The following is a 17,213-nucleotide window of genomic DNA, read 5'->3' on the forward strand; positions in this document are numbered from 1 at the left end:
AGTCCCAGCATGGTTTGTGTTAGGGATATGGATCTTATACCTTAAGTAGCAGCCAGGAAAAGAAAAGAGAGGCACCAGGCTTTGTCACCCATGGTGGAGAAAATTCTGGTTCCAGGCAGAGAATGATACTGAAAAAACTTTTGCAAAGCTTCTGGGAGATTATTCTCTGAAGGGAGAGCAAATGAGGGAAATACAACAGGAGGGATGGACTTGGTATGTTCAGAGTGTGGGCTTCGTATTTCAACAGAGGTTTTTTAGCTTCCCCCTCCTAGAATGATCCTTGATAGTTAAAACAGCAGCCCGGGAGGTGGAAGCCTGTAATCCCATCCCTGGGAATACCCCCAGCCTCTCCTGGCATAAGCACCTTGGTTTATGTCTTGGGGGTCAGTGTCACCCTGTTTTGGACATTCAGAAGTTAATTTTCAGAAGCAGAGAGCATTCCATGAGCAAGGGTCAGGGCAACAGAACCTCTCAGCCTCAGCTGCTGTGAAATCCCTCGGCCGTGAGACAGTTTGTGACTTTTTGCCGTGCACGGGGACAGGGCAGCAGCTCCGGGGGCTGGAGGTTGTTGTGCTGTGACAGGGCTGGGTGAGGGCGTGGGGGGACCCACGCGGGGTTGGCACCACGCGGGGAAACGCCTCCTCCCTGCCAGGGGGCCGAGCACAGGCTCTCGGAGTCCAGGGACTGTGAAAAGGCTGAAGACAGCGCGTTTCGTGCTCTCAGCAAGCGCTTGGGGGATGCTGGACTCAAATCCAGCCGGGAGAGAGCGACTGTGGAAGGGAAACTATTCTGAGCAGGGGCTCATGGGCAGCTCTGTGTGTCCAGAGGGGGGAAAACCAACACCCCAGCCCCGCTCATCTGTGCAGCCTTGAACCTGAGAAGCCTCTCTCTGTGTTTTCCTGTGCTGCTCTTGCACTGTCCCCCTTTGCTCGCGTTGTGCTGCAGCCGAGCCCAGCCCTGGCACCGCGGGCGAGGGCTCCACCACTGCCCGAGGGATGCCCGCGGCACCTTCCCTGCCCCGGCTCTCCACAAGTGCTGCTCCGCAGGAGAACAGGATGAGAAAGAGGGACCGAACAAGAAAGAGCGAGAGATCTCTGATTTTATTCCCTGACAAAAGGGCTAGGGAATAAAATCAGAAAAATAAAATCAGAAAAATAATCACCAAACAACATATGTCAAAATTAACATATTTTTGCTTATTCTTTCTCATTGAAAGAGAAAGAGGTTTTTTTTTCTTATATTTTTCCTCATTATTCCTACCTGGTACTGCACACTCAATTTTCTTGCTGAGCACTGGTTAATGTTAATGAATCACTCTTATGAAATAGATATGTGTTTTCTGAGGGGTGCTCATGGAAAAACGGGTCAAGGTTTAATACAGAACCAGAGCTCAGGCATTCCCAGGCCTCACTGTTATGCTAAAGCCATCAAGTCAGCCCAGGAGCTCACAGCAGCAACCTTGGTAGAAAGGACTGCCCATCCTTAAAGCTTTTTGCTTTACATGAAAAAAATCCAAGAAATGTTGTTTGGTGAGTTTATTCTGGAACTTAAGAGAGTATCAGCTGCACAAACTATTCCTGATATAGGCATATATTAAGAAAACTGCAACACAGTACAGGGCACTTGGTGTCCTGGAAATTCTCTTTAAGTATCTCCGTGTCTATAAAATCTTACTCCAGCTCTGGATTTGGCCCAGTGCATCCTATCCCAGCTTTCATTCACCCACCCTGACACCAGGATAGCAAAAGCTTTAGTCAGGAAACAGGCACTTGGAGAATCTTTCCTTCACTTTCTCTTCATTTTTGTTACATAAATTCTGTTTTTCCTGGAATAGAGGCTCTGAACTGCTGAACTTGGTCTGAAGTCATCTCAGCTAATGAGCTCATTTACATTAATAGGAAATCAGCTGTTCCTTTTTGCTGGACTCCCAGCGGAGCAGCTGGTGGTCTGCTTTTTCCCTGCAGCCATTCCCCTCCACACTGAAATGCCTCAAGAATATTTGTTTGCTAGAAAATGCTAATGGAAACCCAAAATTGCTGATGTGAAAAACAAATAAATAGAGAAACCCATGGATTCCTCTGGTCAATTAGACCTTCAGAAAGTGGTCAAATGTTTTGTATATTATTAGATAGCAGTGAATAGCTCTATTCCAACAGCCTCATGGCTCTTAATGGCTAATCATAAAGCAAAACAAAACAAAAAACAACAAACAACAGAGCAGAGTTAGAGCAATGGTAACATTATTTGGCAGGAGCTGTATTGCAGTTTGGATGTAGCTGCTATAACACAACAGACCAAGACAGGATTCTTTCCCCTCCCTACCCCAGGTGGTCAGCACTGGCTGTTTGGGGAAGAGGTATAAGAAAATCTTACAGAGGACAATTTATGGAATTAATTGTTTTTGCTTTATACCATTAGCCAAAAGGTTTTCTATACCTTCTACTTAATTAATCCTTTGTCTCGCACCATGATTTTCTTTTATTTAGTTGCCATTTAGAGTGTTTAAACTTCTTGGACATCCAGACTTCCCCATCAGTGGGGTAAGCTCTGGATAACCTCTGTCTCAGGTGCCTGCACTTTGGGAACTTAATTTTTTAGGGCTTTTTTGGCTTCATCAGTTTTTGTCAGAGAAAATAATGTCTCCAGTTTATTGTGTAATCTGCCTATTAAATCTGCCTGTAAAGAGGAGTAAAACTAGACCATGAGCATCTGTGGGAATTCATTCTTGCTAAATAATTTAAATTTACACTTTCTCATGCCTGGATCAATCTTCATCTCAGTGTCTCCAAGCATTTGCCTCTCCACTGTTCAGGACAGTGCTGGGAGCTGCATCACTGTGCTGCTCATTTTAAGACTAATTATCATCAAGGCACGAAAACAACATTTTACATTATGTAATTTTTGTGTTTGCACATAGACCAATTCATTTGAGCTTCAATTATTGCTAACCACATGTCTGCCAACAGTGGAAAAATGGCACTGGATATAGCAAAACATAAACTATTATTATGTGGGGTTTTTTTAAAAAATCTGAATCTATTTTTATAGATTTAGATATACATCTTTCATGTATCTCTAGGTATATATCTATATAGTAAATAGATATATAAATAAATGTATAGAGACAAATAAGATAAAAATCTAAAAAATTAGATTAGCAATGTGGATTCATTGTTTAATTATATAGGGATTAAACTGTATGATGCAATGTTGCACACGTTTGCTTTTGTTTTACAAAGCTCAGGTTAATTCTCAGTGCTTGTGTTTCCAACCAGAAATCACAAACTTTCATTGCTGTGATCCATTAGTCTCAGCTTCTGTCTGGATGGTTGAAAATTATATGCTGGGGCAAAGTTACCTCTAAATGGTCTTGCTTGCTGAATAATAGTGATATTGCATCTCTCAGTAGCCCAGTTTCTTACAGAAAGTAGGAAGGAAGGTAAGTAAGTAGAAAGGCAGTATGGAAGAATCTAATCTATATTTTATAAACAGCTTTTTTTTTTTTTTCTGAAACACCCCTTGTAAATTATTTATATTATCACTGACTCTTCTGAAATGACTAAAATATATTGAAAACTGACCTTTTCCTCCTGTTTATCTGTGCTGAAACGCCTAAACATCCTCCTTGGGTTTGGTGACCCAATGCCATGTTAGATGGGAGCAGAATAATCCCTGGAGAAGGCAATGACATCCCTCAGAGCGAGGGCTGTGCTGCTCTTCCAGCAGCTTCCAGCACTGCACACCAAGCTGGACTCTGGAAAACCTCCACTGGGTTTGTGAAAGAAAGAATTCAAAGTAACACAGTCCAGTGCCCACGGCTGCTCTTCTGGGGTCCCTCTGATGAGCCCCAGCAGTGCTCGGGGGGAGTTGCTGGGGCTCCTGTGCCCTGACTCGGGTGTTGTCTCCTTTGCCAGATGGTTTTGTTTGATTAACCTTTGGGATCATTGGCTGTCGCCTGACTCGGTGTGAGGCAGACACCACCTTGCTCTGGGTGTTTGAAAAACAGATACAGTGGGTTTGTAGGTGGTTTAGAGGAAGAAAGAAAGAGGTTCCTAGTTTAAGCTAAATAAGAGGAATCAAAGGAAAATCCATTCAGGTGGGAAGGAAGATCTGGTGAGCTGATCGATCCAAGAGAGAAGAGATGGCCTGAGGATCTGAGCTGGAGGAGAAGGAGAAAGGGAGAGAAAAAACTCCTGCATTTCATTAATCTGTATAAAGTCTGGAAATGATATATGGTGCTGGTAGAAAATTAAATCTACTGATGTTGGCCCCAGTAACATTTGGCAGCTGGTGCCTGAGGTGATGCCAGGGGTGGTGCTGAGCAGGAAGGGATGGCTCAGTGCTGAGCTGCCTCTGGACATGTGGGCTGGGAGGCATCCCTGCTTTCCCCTTCTGCCTGTGCTTTACTTTAACCTGCCCTAGTCAGTGCCTTGGCTTGGCATAAAGCACGTGCAGATCACAGGGCTGAGGGGATGTGGGGTGGAGGGCTTAGGCAAGGTGAAGGTAAGTCTCTATAGTGTGTCTTAACTAGGGCAAAAATATTTCCTATCTGTAGATTCAGCACACAGGGATGAACCACCGCGCCTCAGCAGACAGGCATTATTTTAATTGACTTGATAAAGTAAATCAGCTCATAGAGAAAACCTCCTTGGACAGTCTAATTACAGATACTGGGCTATAACTCAGGAGCTTGCATGGTCTGGCTGGCAGGCAAATAACAAGAGAAGCCGTTAGCAGAAAGTGAAAGAGGAAGATGTTATAAGAATCTCTCCACTTTCTAATTCTTCATTTGTAAACTTCCCTTCAAGTTCAGTGCCTTAGTCTTGTTAGATGTCACTGTCATTACCTGCAATGAAACAGTCAACTGATCAATTAGATTTTTCTTATAAAGGTCTTACTAAACTGAAAACGAACACAAGTAAATGCAGAACCATGTCATTAAATGCATGGACTTTTGTGAGATTTGTCCATTTGTGCATTTAACTTTCTGTTTTCCATTTGCAATTGTGATGGCTGCCTAAAATAAGATGTAGAACTGTGCACTCAGTCTTTTTCCTTGGATTTGTCTGTGCAGGAACCCCTAAGGGTCTGTGGAGTGCAGAATACATGAACACATGCATGGTCTGGGTAGAAAGGTGTGTTTACTTGTTCTTTTGATATTTTTTAATGGTCATATATCAGTGTCTCCATAAATCAGGGGGTTCAGGTCAGAGCTTTGAGGACTCTTACATAGAAACTGCATTCCAGTATAAAACAACATTTGATGTAATAAACTCAAAGAAAATATTCCCAAGCAGTTTGAATTATGTTTGCTCTGATGACTTGCATAATTTAACCAACCCAGTCTGATGGAGCAGAAAACCACAGTGGCTCTCACAAGAAACCCACTTCTGTCTCAAGCAGCAGCCAAAGCAGCCTGTCTGTCCAGTTTTCACACCCAAAGCTCCTCGTCTCCAAACCTCAGCTGTTCTCCCACCTGCGTCTGGTTCTGCATCTGCACAATTGCATGATCAAGATGCTGATTGCCCTGCATGGCCAGTGTGACAGGGGACACGTGTGTGACAGGGACTATGTGTGTGATAGGGGACACGTGTGTGACAGGGACCATGTGTGTGACAGGGGACACGTGTGTGACAGGGACTATGTGTGTGACAGGGGACACGTGTGTGACAGGGACTATGTGTGTGATAGGGGACACGTGTGTGACAGGGACCATGTGTGTGACAGGGGACACGTGTGTGACAGGAACCATGTGTGTGACAGGGACCACATTTGTGACAGAGGGCACATTTGTGACAGGAACCACATTTGTGACAGGAACCACGTGTGACAGGGACCACGTGTGTGACAGGAACCATGTGTGTGACAGGGACCACGTGTGTGACAGGGACCATGTGTGTGCTGCACATCCCTGGTCTGTGCACAGAGGAGCTGGGCGAGGCCCCGGTCCCTGAGCCCGGCTATGGTGCCGGGAGATGTGGATGGGTTTTGTCCATGTAGGGTGAGGACTGAAGGTTTGTGCACCGGATCTGTCAGACTTTCAACAGGAGGTGTCAGGCTCGGCACTGCTTTCCTGAATCACGGCCTTATCCGTGAGCAAATAACATATGTCTAAACCTGCTGTCAGCTGCAATGAGCTGAAGCCGAAGCTCAGTGCCAGCGGATCAGAGTTGTATTTTTGGCCAGTGTATGTGACCATGAAACACAGCAATGAAGGCTTTGGGTTTATCCATACCTTTTTATTTATTTCTGTAGGCTGTAGTAAGGGACCATTGCTTTAAAACCCTTAGACATTTGGACATATTTTACAAGACAGTACAGTTTCTGAATGTCACACATTGATCACAGTTTCATACTACTACATGCATATAAAGACACGGATTTTTATTTTTTTTTTAATAATTTGTTTACGGAAACAACCGGAGAGGTCAATAAACTTCAACAAAGAATGACTAAATCAAAGTTACAAAAAATGTAAGACTCTAAGTACACTAGTATATGGCTAATGTTGCTATAATCACCCCAAAGTGCCAGGGCATGGAAACATTTCTCAAAAGAGGAGAAAACAAATCTGCTGGCGCATTGCCCCTCAGGTGGATCCAATATAATCCAATGAAGAGATTGTGCAAGAGGTGCAGGATCTGCTGGGCTGTCAGGCACAAGCACTGCCCTTCCTTACAGACAAGCACTGCTCTTCCTTACACTGACCTGGGTTCCCCATTGCTTCCCCATTGCACAGGTTATAAAATAACCAAAGTGCAAGGTAAGGGAGAAGCCGGTCCCAGTCTGCCCTTTCTGGGTCAGTCGCTTTCAATTTCCAGCTACAAAAGCAATTCCATCTCCGTGTACCAGCAGAGGCACAGGAAACACATTTTCCAGTTTTTATTTGTTGTTAAATATCACATTTTTCTTTTAAAAGGAACCCCACAGCTTTCCTATCCTTCAGTGACCAGGGATGCTCAGCTGCTGCCCTTTGGAGGTGTCACTGGGAAGCCCTTACCTGGGCTCGGGGGCCCTGCAGGTCCAGCAGCTGCCCTGGGCTTTTAGACAAGGAGGTCCCGAGGCTGCTCCCGGTCCTGGGAAATGTGGAGCAGCCTCATGTGCAGCACAGCCCCGGGTCCTCCTCTGGGTGTGGAGTCGTCGTTAATCAGCACTCGTAACAGTGCCCCTCTGATGTTTTCTCCCCTTTCAGGAACTGCTTCCCCTGCCTGATGAGGAGAGCAGGATTCTGCTGCAGGAAGTTGGGGTGTACTTTTTTAATGCTAATCTAGTTGGAAAGCGAGTTTGGTTGGTAGCTGTGGCTGGCCTTTCTGAGTACAGTACCATGGCTTCAAAATTCAAAGTAACATGGAGATGCTGCTCCCCCATCCCCCAAGCACACTAGTGGGGAATGGTTCAATGCAAAAGCAATTTTCTGCACCCACCACCAAAAAGCCAGAGGAAGGGGAAAAAAAATGTTCTTCTTTGTCACAAGGCAACAAAAGTGACATAAACAAAATAAATCACAGGGGCAGGAGCCAACGGTACGTGGCTAATGGTACTTGGAGGCAGTGAAACATTGCAGGAAGAAGAGTCATAAAGGGCAGAGCTCCTGAATGAAATAGAGAGAGAAGAATGGGTGAATTGCCTCAAATGTTGGTTACCAACAGGACCAGAGGTTGTGCCACAATCCAAGGTAACCATTGGCCCATGTGCTAGTGGTGTCCTCCTAGCATCAGTAAGCCCCTGGACCGAGGGCAGAGGGTGTTGAACTGTGGGGCTGGGGTTGTGGTCCTGCTGTAGGGACAGTCACCTGTGAATTTGGGATGGCACTTGTGGCATCGAGTCCACGAGTGAGCTGACATGGACGGATGCTCGGTCAAGTTTGGAATGACATGTTTGTCATCCTCTTGACTGAAGGATTTGCTCCTTTCCCAGGCTTTCACTGACCTGCCTCTGTTTCCCATTGTCTCAGGCCATTGGTTTCCTTGGAGGTACTGTGGGCAGACACCTCCAGCCCTGAGGTCATACAAAGCTATTAGTTTTCCATTAGTTTTTAGAGATATGGGTCCAAATTCTTTACTGGTCTAAATGGGCTTTTACTTACAGCAGCAAAGAATTTGGCATTTCATGCAAATTTGGCTCCCTGGCTTCCATGAGGCTCTAGTTTGGAGGGGTCTTTGTACTGAGTCCAGCCTGATTATTAATTTCTGAAGGTAGTGTCACTGCAGTCTTGAAAAGACCCCTTTAAAAACAAAGGTTAATCCTTGTTCAGTCCTACAGAGCATCAATAGTATTATTTCTAGTTAAAAAGAAAAAGGAAGCTTTTGCTTTCTCTTCTAAGCCTTTAGACTGAAAACTTCTTGTGCGATGAAGCCAGAATCAAGCAAAGCAAAATTCTGAGTAGTATTTACAGATATGAACACTTGTGGCACCCAACCATTGGTGTCAAAGGACACTTATTGTGGCTTAGGTAACACCAGCAACAAAGGGGATACACAGCCTGGATGCAGACTTTCAGTTTTCCTAAGGTTTCCTTTGTCTGGGCAAGACAAAGTTTCAGTGCAAGAGCCTAAATGTGATCAGCATGGGGTATGAGACACATGCTGGAAAATAAACATCTCTTCTTCAGAGGGCTGGTTGGTATTTGGGGCGTTCCTGTCCTGGTATGGGAGGTTGAAGTTAAGACTGGTGTGACTGGAAGCTTTCTATGGTTTTGTTGACTATGCTCAAACAAACCTGACATGGAAGGTGCCTTTTGAAGGGACCTTTAATGTGACTGTTGATGACAGATATGGGGGGCTATTGCATTAATTGCTTCCCAGAACAGAAAAATCCTACCCAGCTTTAATATCTTCATGTGTGAACGGGCCTTGCTGATAATTAATAACATGCAAGCCTGGGTCTACTGGTTATTCCATTCATTCGAGTGGTATCTGGACTTTCTGAAACACACATTTTCCCAAATTAAATCTGTTTCAGGTTTATCGGCTACTGTGGTGGGCATGTAGGAAAATCACACAAGCAAACAAAAGGAAGTGGAACCAGAACTCCATCTTTGGCAAAAACATGGTCACTGACCAGACTAGTGGGTGCATTCAAAAGGAGATGTCTGTGCAGAGCTACAGAGCGGGTCTGAAGCTCTTCATCATGCTGAACTTCACCAGGCCATGAGATAGCTTCAGGATGCACATTTATCTCATGGACTTTTTATTCAGTTTCTGTGAGGGTACAGCTGTAAAGGGAGCAAGGAGGATCATTAAGTAAGCAGGTACATGGACAAACTTGACCATAACCAAATCAAAATCCCTTTCTGAATGTTTACGTTCAGGTTGCTCATTCCTCCGTAATTTTTTCTCATCTCCTGATTTTCTCTGGGACCAAAAATAAAAATTCCAAAAGCCAGTGGGAAATGAAAGTCTTGACACTTCTGTTTTAACCCAGGAAAAACTCCCCTGAGGGTGGGAGCGCTGCCTGATTCAAATCCTGTCTCTTCTTTATGTTCTCAGCTTAATCAATGTGCATCTGGAAGAACACTGCAGCCAGTGGCATTGGCTGACACCTCCCCTGCCATCACTGAGGGCAGGGTCTGGCCCGCTCTGTGTTTCTCAGAAGGAACATCTCGGTTTCCAGAGGCAGTCTCTGGTTAGTTTTAAGTACCACAAACAGGAAAATACAAAAACATGACAACATCAGACAAACTCCGCGACCTTTCGCAGACGCACTTCCAGGAGGGGATGTTGCAGGTGTTTATCAGAACAGAAGAAAATAGTGACAACAAAAAGGTTGGGGGATCAGCTGTGTAAATGAACACCAAGAAAGCATCTAATATATTATTCTGTAATACAAAAAGAAGAAATCTGACTTGATCGCCCTATTATAAATTTGCTAAAAATACAGATATATATTTATATTTTTATATATATATAATTAATTTTTTTTTTTTTTAAATCTGAACAGAAAAATAGACTACTCTGGAATGCATGAAAGTCACATGACTTTTCCATACATCAGATACTTATAAAGCCAACACAATGGCAAGCAGGAGGTACAGAGGTAACTGGAACTTCTGTACTTTATTCAAGAACTATTTAAAGCCATATTCTCCCCAAGTGGGTGATCCGAAAGCAACCCAAGGTAACACTAGTTCAGTCTGATTACCGTAAGCAGAAGTGACTGCCCGAACATGAAGGGTTTGGAGCTAATTTGGAGTGACCGGGGAAGGCCAAGTCCCCACGTCGTTCCCGGCTGGACTGTGCAGGAGGGCACTGGTGCCACTTGGTTCTCCATCGCCCGACTGCTTTATTCAGTAATTCTACAATTCGCTTTAAAATGAGATGTTAAAAAATGGTGGAGGTCATGTTATGTGGAGCTTACCAACAGAGAGAGAACGTGGCTTTAGAGACCTTGTCTTTGCAATGAGTTTTACATACCCTTGCTATTGACTATAAACTGTACCAGTCATAATTCTGTCAAGACATAAATATACAATAGGTACAAATATTAACAATACATTACAATTTTACAGAAGAGAATACTGTTTTCCTTAGAAATGTGTATCTTATTAGCTGCAAGGGAAGAAAAGGCTACAGTTTATCACAGCCATAGTTGCCAAAGAAACCGACGGCCTCGGATGTGTTTCTGCGTGACTCGCACAGGCGGATATTCCCCGGCATTTGACACACGGCACGTTCAGGAAGGGAATGTGCGTTCCACGGGTTTTCTTTTCCTCTCTCTCTCTCTCTCTTTTTTTTTTTTCCTCCTTTCTTCTACCTTTATTGACTCTCGAACCTTTCAGAAAAATGTGGATTTCACAGGAGACTCTTTTGTTTTGGGTTGTTTTCTGTTTTTTGTTTTTTTTGTTTTTGTTTTTGTTTTTTTCCATAAGTGTGCTTAGGTGAAGTTTCTAAGAAAAGGCACTGAGAAATCTACTGCAATGTCACGGCTTTTTTCCTCTGTTCAAGGCTAAAACTCAAAGAATCTTTGCCTCCTGGTTAAGAAAACTGCACCCACTCCTTCCACATATATATATGTTCTATATATATATTTATAGATATGTATTAAAAGCAACGTTGATGGTGTAGGATACAAGCAAGCGCAGACATCACACATACATAGTCCTTTCAGGTGTGAAGTCTTCTGCAGCAGCAGGTGAGGCTCTGTCAGCTTGCTTGATATATGGTGCACAGTAAATTCACAGACCTGAATGCCAAATATCAGTGATTAAACTGCATGCTTTAATCAGGAGATACTGCATGCAGGAGATACTGCCTATTTTCCCCAACTGTTATGAACTTTGGGAAACATGTTATCAAACAAACTATAAAATTAAATTGTCTTTCTAGGGTCTATAGGATTTGGTGAGCATTATGATTTCAAAGCACTGCCTTTCCTTTGCAATGAGTACAGATTTAGTCTATCACAGCTTTAGGTTAGAGTAGATTTCCCAGTGCTTACATTATATATATGTGTATTATGCACACACACACATATATAGATACATACTTCATATTCAGACTTTATTTCATTAAAATAAATTAAACATACTTCCTTTTTAATTGGGCACAAAATGAGAGCTACATCTTCATACACAAATAAGAAAGAAATGCTCTTCAAGCATATTATATGCTTAATTTTTAATTATTTGCTTTCTATAAGAAATCTATAGGACTTTGGCTATTCAGACTTAAAAGGTAGATTTTTAATGATACTTTTGAATTTGGCTTTCAAAAGTGACTCAATAAAATGCTACTTTAAAGGTAGGACTAAATAGATGACATAAGGTGTGTGTCGTGAGCGATCACACAAGGCAGACAGAGGGCCTTTGGTTACAAGGAGAGTTGCACCAGTTGATTATCAGATAAAAAATGATAGAATTGTTGATCTATACATTTTTGTCAGTGCCATCTATAAACCAAATACATCAATTTTGATGAGAGTGTGGTAAATACTACACTATATGGCTATATTTAAATATGTTCACTTTTGTGATATGTAAAATATGACTTTTTTTTCCACATGAAAGCATCAGCTCTAAAAATATTTAACTTGGAAATCACTATTACTTACTTTATCAAAAAAATTTTCCCTGATTTTTCTTCTTTTTACAGTTGTGCAGATGGCAGACATGAATGATCACTAAAACACAGAGATTATGTTAAGACTGTTCTCCTTAAGATTTCTCGTTGCTGCTCCGTGGCCTCAGAAAGCCACAGAATAAATCAGTATTTAAAGCTTATCTGCTGGAAAGTCACTTCACTTTTTCATGTCAGCTCAATCTTAACTAGTATCTCAGCAATACGTCGGTTCCTCTAAGTACACTTGTATTTACTATGGCCAAATCCTAAAGTCCTTCACCAGGCAAAGAGCCCACTCAGAGGAACGGTGGTTTAGGCTGCGGGAAGGCAGAGTAAAAGCGAACAAACCTCAGGAACTGGCCCTGTGTAAATACCCTGTGGAGCACGCGGTGCCTGGGACTTCTTTTGGGTACCTTCCGCGCCACTCTTTGCGTGGCGCGAGGTCTCTCGCTGCGGGCGGGTAATTCCTGAGGGGGTGGCTCAGGTCTTACTCTCGCGCCTTCCCGGGGGTCTCGCCTTGCAAGGGCGGCTCTGAGCGGGTCCCTGGGCTGGTCCCACCGCCCGGGGCCAGGGTCGGCTGAGCAGAGCAGAGTCACTCCACCGTGTGTACAGTTTGTGCCAAGGAGACACCTAACAAAGCTCTCACCGCAACCCACGGTAGTTGCTAAAACGGGTATGTGCTTATTGCTTTTGTCCGTACATGCTGCATTCACCACTAGGGTTACAGACAGGAGTGCGGCACGGCCTGGACGGACAGACGGTACATTCAGGACTAACCAACGGCTTGGTTTTACAATAGGAAGGAACAAAACGCAGCGGACTCGAGCGGCTTGGGGGGGGGGTCTTCCTCCCACCTGTGCCTCCGCTCCCGCGTCCCGTGTCTCAGCTCGTCCCCGGACCTGCTGCCTGCAGATCGCTACACGCCCCGGCAGAACTCGGAATAGGTCAGGAAACGCTCATCGACAGTTATTTACAGTTGAGTTTTACAGTAGAAACAGAGAACAACAGAAAAGATTACCATCACAGTTATCACAGGACAGGTTGTGACTTGCTACAGGCGTGTAACAAATCACAGTCACAACAGGAGGCACAAATTAAAGTAGTGCTTGGTTAAAGTGCTTGATTGTTACACTCTGCTATCCTACTCCAGCATTGCAACAACGACAACAAAAAGTCAACGTAAAGTGCTTTTCCCCCCCAAGATTAAAAACCAAAGACAAATTATTTCCTACACAATTTGACATAACTTTATTGAAACAATAATATTTTAAAAACCTAGGCTGGTGGCTGCTAGTTCTGTTCACTTAAAATGGTCAGATATTTTTTTTTTCTCTTTTTTTTTTTTTCTCATTTCACTTAAAAATGACTGGATGCTATTAAAACGTCAGGCCTGATTCTCCTGCCTCTCGCAGCTGCTTCATGCCATGGCTCTGCAGGAGCCTCTCCTGTCCAACCTCCTGGCGAGAGGGAGCACAGCCAGGCCCGGGACGGGTCACTAACGAATCCCTCTTTTTGCATATTTATGTAACACTTGCATATCTTTCACTGCGCTGCTTGGGCGCAAAAAGCTTCGGACCAACCTGTTCCTCTCCTACGCCAAGGGCGAGACTCTGGCTGGCGCCTGGAGTCGGCGGGCAGGCTGGAAGGGGGGGCCAGGCAGCCGTCCCGGTGCCCCCGGCACGTACCGGGGGTCCGGCCACGCTCACCGTCCCCGCGGGCAGCGCAGCCACATCTCCCTCCCCACCGAGGGCGAGAGCCGAGCTCTCCTTCCAGCCCTGCGCTCCCCGGCACCGGGAAGGGGGTCTGGCTGCGGTGCCCCTGGAGAGTCCTGCTTCTGCATGGCTCCTTCACACCTTCCCACGTGGGCTGTGGGCCCCCGAGGGCCACGTGCTGGCCCTGGGGCAGGTACCGGCTCTTAGCAGAGGGTCAGTGCAAGTTTCACTATGTCCTAGGGGATGTTTGGGATTAGATACAAGTGGTGCAACTCACCCTGCTGATATTTCAAAAGAAAACATCAGGTCCTACAGGATATCGGATTGTTAAACACACAGAGAGCATTTTAATAATTGGTTTCTCTAGACCATTATTTGTTTTAAATGGTTTTCACTCGGATTTTCCAATAATGCAAGTGTTCCCTGTTACCTTCAGACATAATATCCATCAGAGAAAGCTGTAGATGGGGAACAGCTGCCCTGAAGCAGTGAGCATTGTGTTTTTGAAAGCTTTATACCAACCCCAGCAATTTATTCCAGAGTTCAAATCTGGCTGCCTTGGCATCCTTTATGGAACTAACGCAAATCAGATGTTAATATTTCCAAAAGGAGCTCTAGCGTTCAAGGGGAATGGATGGATATTTGGTCACATTGGCTTCACTGGACAACATGAAAGGAGATCAATGTGTGATCATGATTTGCAATCCTTATTTTTGACTGATGTGGGCAATGTCTTTAGAGTTGTTTCAGAGAAGGACATTTTCACAAACCCACACTGGACCTCCCCCAGACTTTTAGAAACAAGTGGCTTGTTTCAGCCAAGTTCATGCCATGCAGAAGCTCTTTTGTTTGTGTTGACTGTAAAGACATTCCTTTAAACTTTCAGTAAGTTCTTTTGGAGCCCACCTCAGATGCTTTGATCATGTGTGTTAGCATGTCCTCCACTGCCTGGTAATACATGGACTTCTGGGGAAATGTGATTTTCTAGTCTGACAGTCTCCTGATTGCCCTGGGTTCTTCCAGTGATACCTTCCATAGAGTAAATGCAGTTCTGCCCTATCAGCTTAGGGGAGGTGGGTAAAGCAGCAGCTTCTAGATGGTTCTTCTCTGTTCTATAAACATGGTCCTTTTGCTTTAGATAGCCACTGTTTGTAACATTGTACTTGGGACTCACATTTCCGGGCGGACTGGAATCGTACATCAGCTGACCTTCGTCATCAGTGTCAGCGTCTATGTATTTGTGTATACCAGCATCATGGAAGTTGAAAGCTATGGCTGCCTGTGACTCCGGTGACTTTGGGGGGGTTCTTGCACTCGCAGTTGTGTAGATTGAGGGTTCTGGGCTCATGAGAGATCTGTCAGAGAGTAAGGAAGTATCTGTGGCAGCAGCAGCTCCCCGGCTCTTGAGAGAGTCTGGATATATCCTCAGTACATTTGATGCTGGTACTAATGTGCTGGTGTCCTCTTCCATGAAGTTGACTTTCAGAGATCTTAGTTTTAAAGGGTTACTGGCCTTTATGGAGCTTTTGGGACTTTCAATGAAAAAAGCAGAATGGTGGCTGCCTTCGGAGCTCGGGTTCATTTCCACATACCTGGCACCGCTCCCCTCTGGCCTGCTCTGCTCCTGGATGACGTTAATGCCGCCCTTGCAGGGCAGGGTGGTGAGCGGGCTGTGGGAGAACCGCCCGGAGTCGGGGAACTCTGCCGCACAGCTTATGAAGCTGTCGATGCTGGACATGCTCCTCATGTCAACGATCCCATCAGTGCGAGTTGTCAGCAGGGGCACCATAGGGCCGGGAAGGGTTTCCATTTCTAGCTCTTCCTTTTGCCTTCCAGGTTGACTCGACTCTTTAGTGTTAAGGTTTGGCTGGGACTGAGTCTTTGCCATTTTGTTGTACATGTCCTCAAGCTGTTGGACGTTCAAGTGCTGGGGACTTGAAGATGACCTGGCTTTTTCTGGGGATCCTGGTTCCTTAGTTTCAAAAGATTTACTAGAGCTAGTTTCAGAAAGGGTTCTCTTGGTCCATTTCCATTTGCTGGGAGATAAATGATTGTCCTGAACTTTATCCTTTTTGGTTATGCTTTCTCCATTCTTTTCAACCACAATGTCCATGAGTTCTATGCTGCGGGCAAAAGCATCCTTCATGTTCATGGAAACAATACTACCATTCCTTTTTGCTCTTTCAAGAGCTTCCCTGCGCTTAATGGCTTTCTCCTGCCTCTTCTGCTCTTTGTAAAACTCAGAGAAGTTATTGACAATAATTGGGATGGGAAGAGCAATCACCAGCACACCAGCAATGCAGCACAGTCCTCCTACTATTTTACCTAAAAGAGTTTTGGGGTAGATGTCTCCGTAGCCTACTGTTGTCATGGTGATTGTTGCCCACCAGAAGGAAGCTGGGATGCTCTTGAATTTTGTATCATCCTCATCCTTTTCTGCAAAAAACACTAAACTGGAAAAGATCATAATGCCCATGGCCAAAAACAAGATGAGTAATCCAAGCTCATTGTAACTTCTCCTGAGTGTAAACCCCAAGGACTGTAAACCCGTTGAGTGCCGGGCGAGCTTTAGAATCCGGAGTATCCTCATAATCCGAAATATTTGGACCACTCGTCGTACATTTTGGAACTGAAGTACACTTTTATTGGATTCAGTGAGGAAGATAGTGACATAGTAGGGTAAGATAGCCAGCAAATCTATAGCATTCAGGGGGCCTTTGAAAAACTTCCACTTCTTAGGCGAGGAGAGGAAACGCAGGAGGTATTCCATTGTAAACCATGCAATGCACACTGCTTCCACGTGGGCAAGTTGGGGGTTATCTGTGGTCTGCCCAAATTCATCCATGCCTTGTAGTTCAGGAAGTGTGTTAAGGGACAAGGCAATTGTAGATAGTACAATAAACATGATGGAAATGATTGCCAAAATCTGGAAAGGAAAGAGAAAACAGTGAGTTCATCTCAGAATACATTATGCTATTGCTGCTGTTAACACATGGCTGTATTTTCACTTACACACTGCAAGACTAATTTTGCTCAGTGCACAGAAGTCAGATAACCAATGCACCCTGAGCTGATTTTATTTTGGAAGCTGTTTTAGTTATGGCAGATGCATAAAGAAGATAAAACATCTACTTCAACTCCCGTGCCTTCATCTCCACGTAGTCAAGGAACACATACCCAGCCACCAGGAAGCCAGGAGGATGCCAGGAGGGCTGTGAAGCAGTTCACAGCAGGAGCATTTGAGTAACTACTAATTAGGTGCCCAACAAAGCCCATCTGGACAACAGGCTCTGAAATTTAAGCAAGAAGGAATGCAACTGTGAATATACAATTCGATCAGAGCAGTGTCCTCCAGTTAATGCACAGTTACAGCTGTAATTTTGGGTGCTTATGGCTAATTACAGAGATGTGTGTACAATTCTACTATGTAAGTGTACAAATAATA

At 44.4% G+C, this 17,213-nt stretch overlaps 1 protein-coding gene across 1 annotated transcript in view; it reads right to left on the minus strand.

Moving 5' to 3' along the window:
• Positions 1-10,694: 10,694 nt before the first annotated feature.
• KCNB1 (potassium voltage-gated channel subfamily B member 1) overlaps positions 10,695-17,213 on the minus strand; it is a 111,714-nt gene continuing 105,195 nt past the window's right edge. The window contains exon 3 of the mRNA XM_017832345.1: positions 10,695-16,694. Within this exon, the coding sequence (XP_017687834.1) occupies positions 14,676-16,694 (2,019 nt within the window). The 3' untranslated portion in view covers positions 10,695-14,675. The remainder of the gene's footprint in view (positions 16,695-17,213) is intronic.

The sequence above is a fragment of the Lepidothrix coronata genome, unplaced genomic scaffold (assembly GCF_001604755.1).
Source record: "Lepidothrix coronata isolate B3197 unplaced genomic scaffold, Lepidothrix_coronata-1.0 Scaffold201, whole genome shotgun sequence".
NCBI lineage: Eukaryota > Metazoa > Chordata > Aves > Passeriformes > Pipridae > Lepidothrix > Lepidothrix coronata.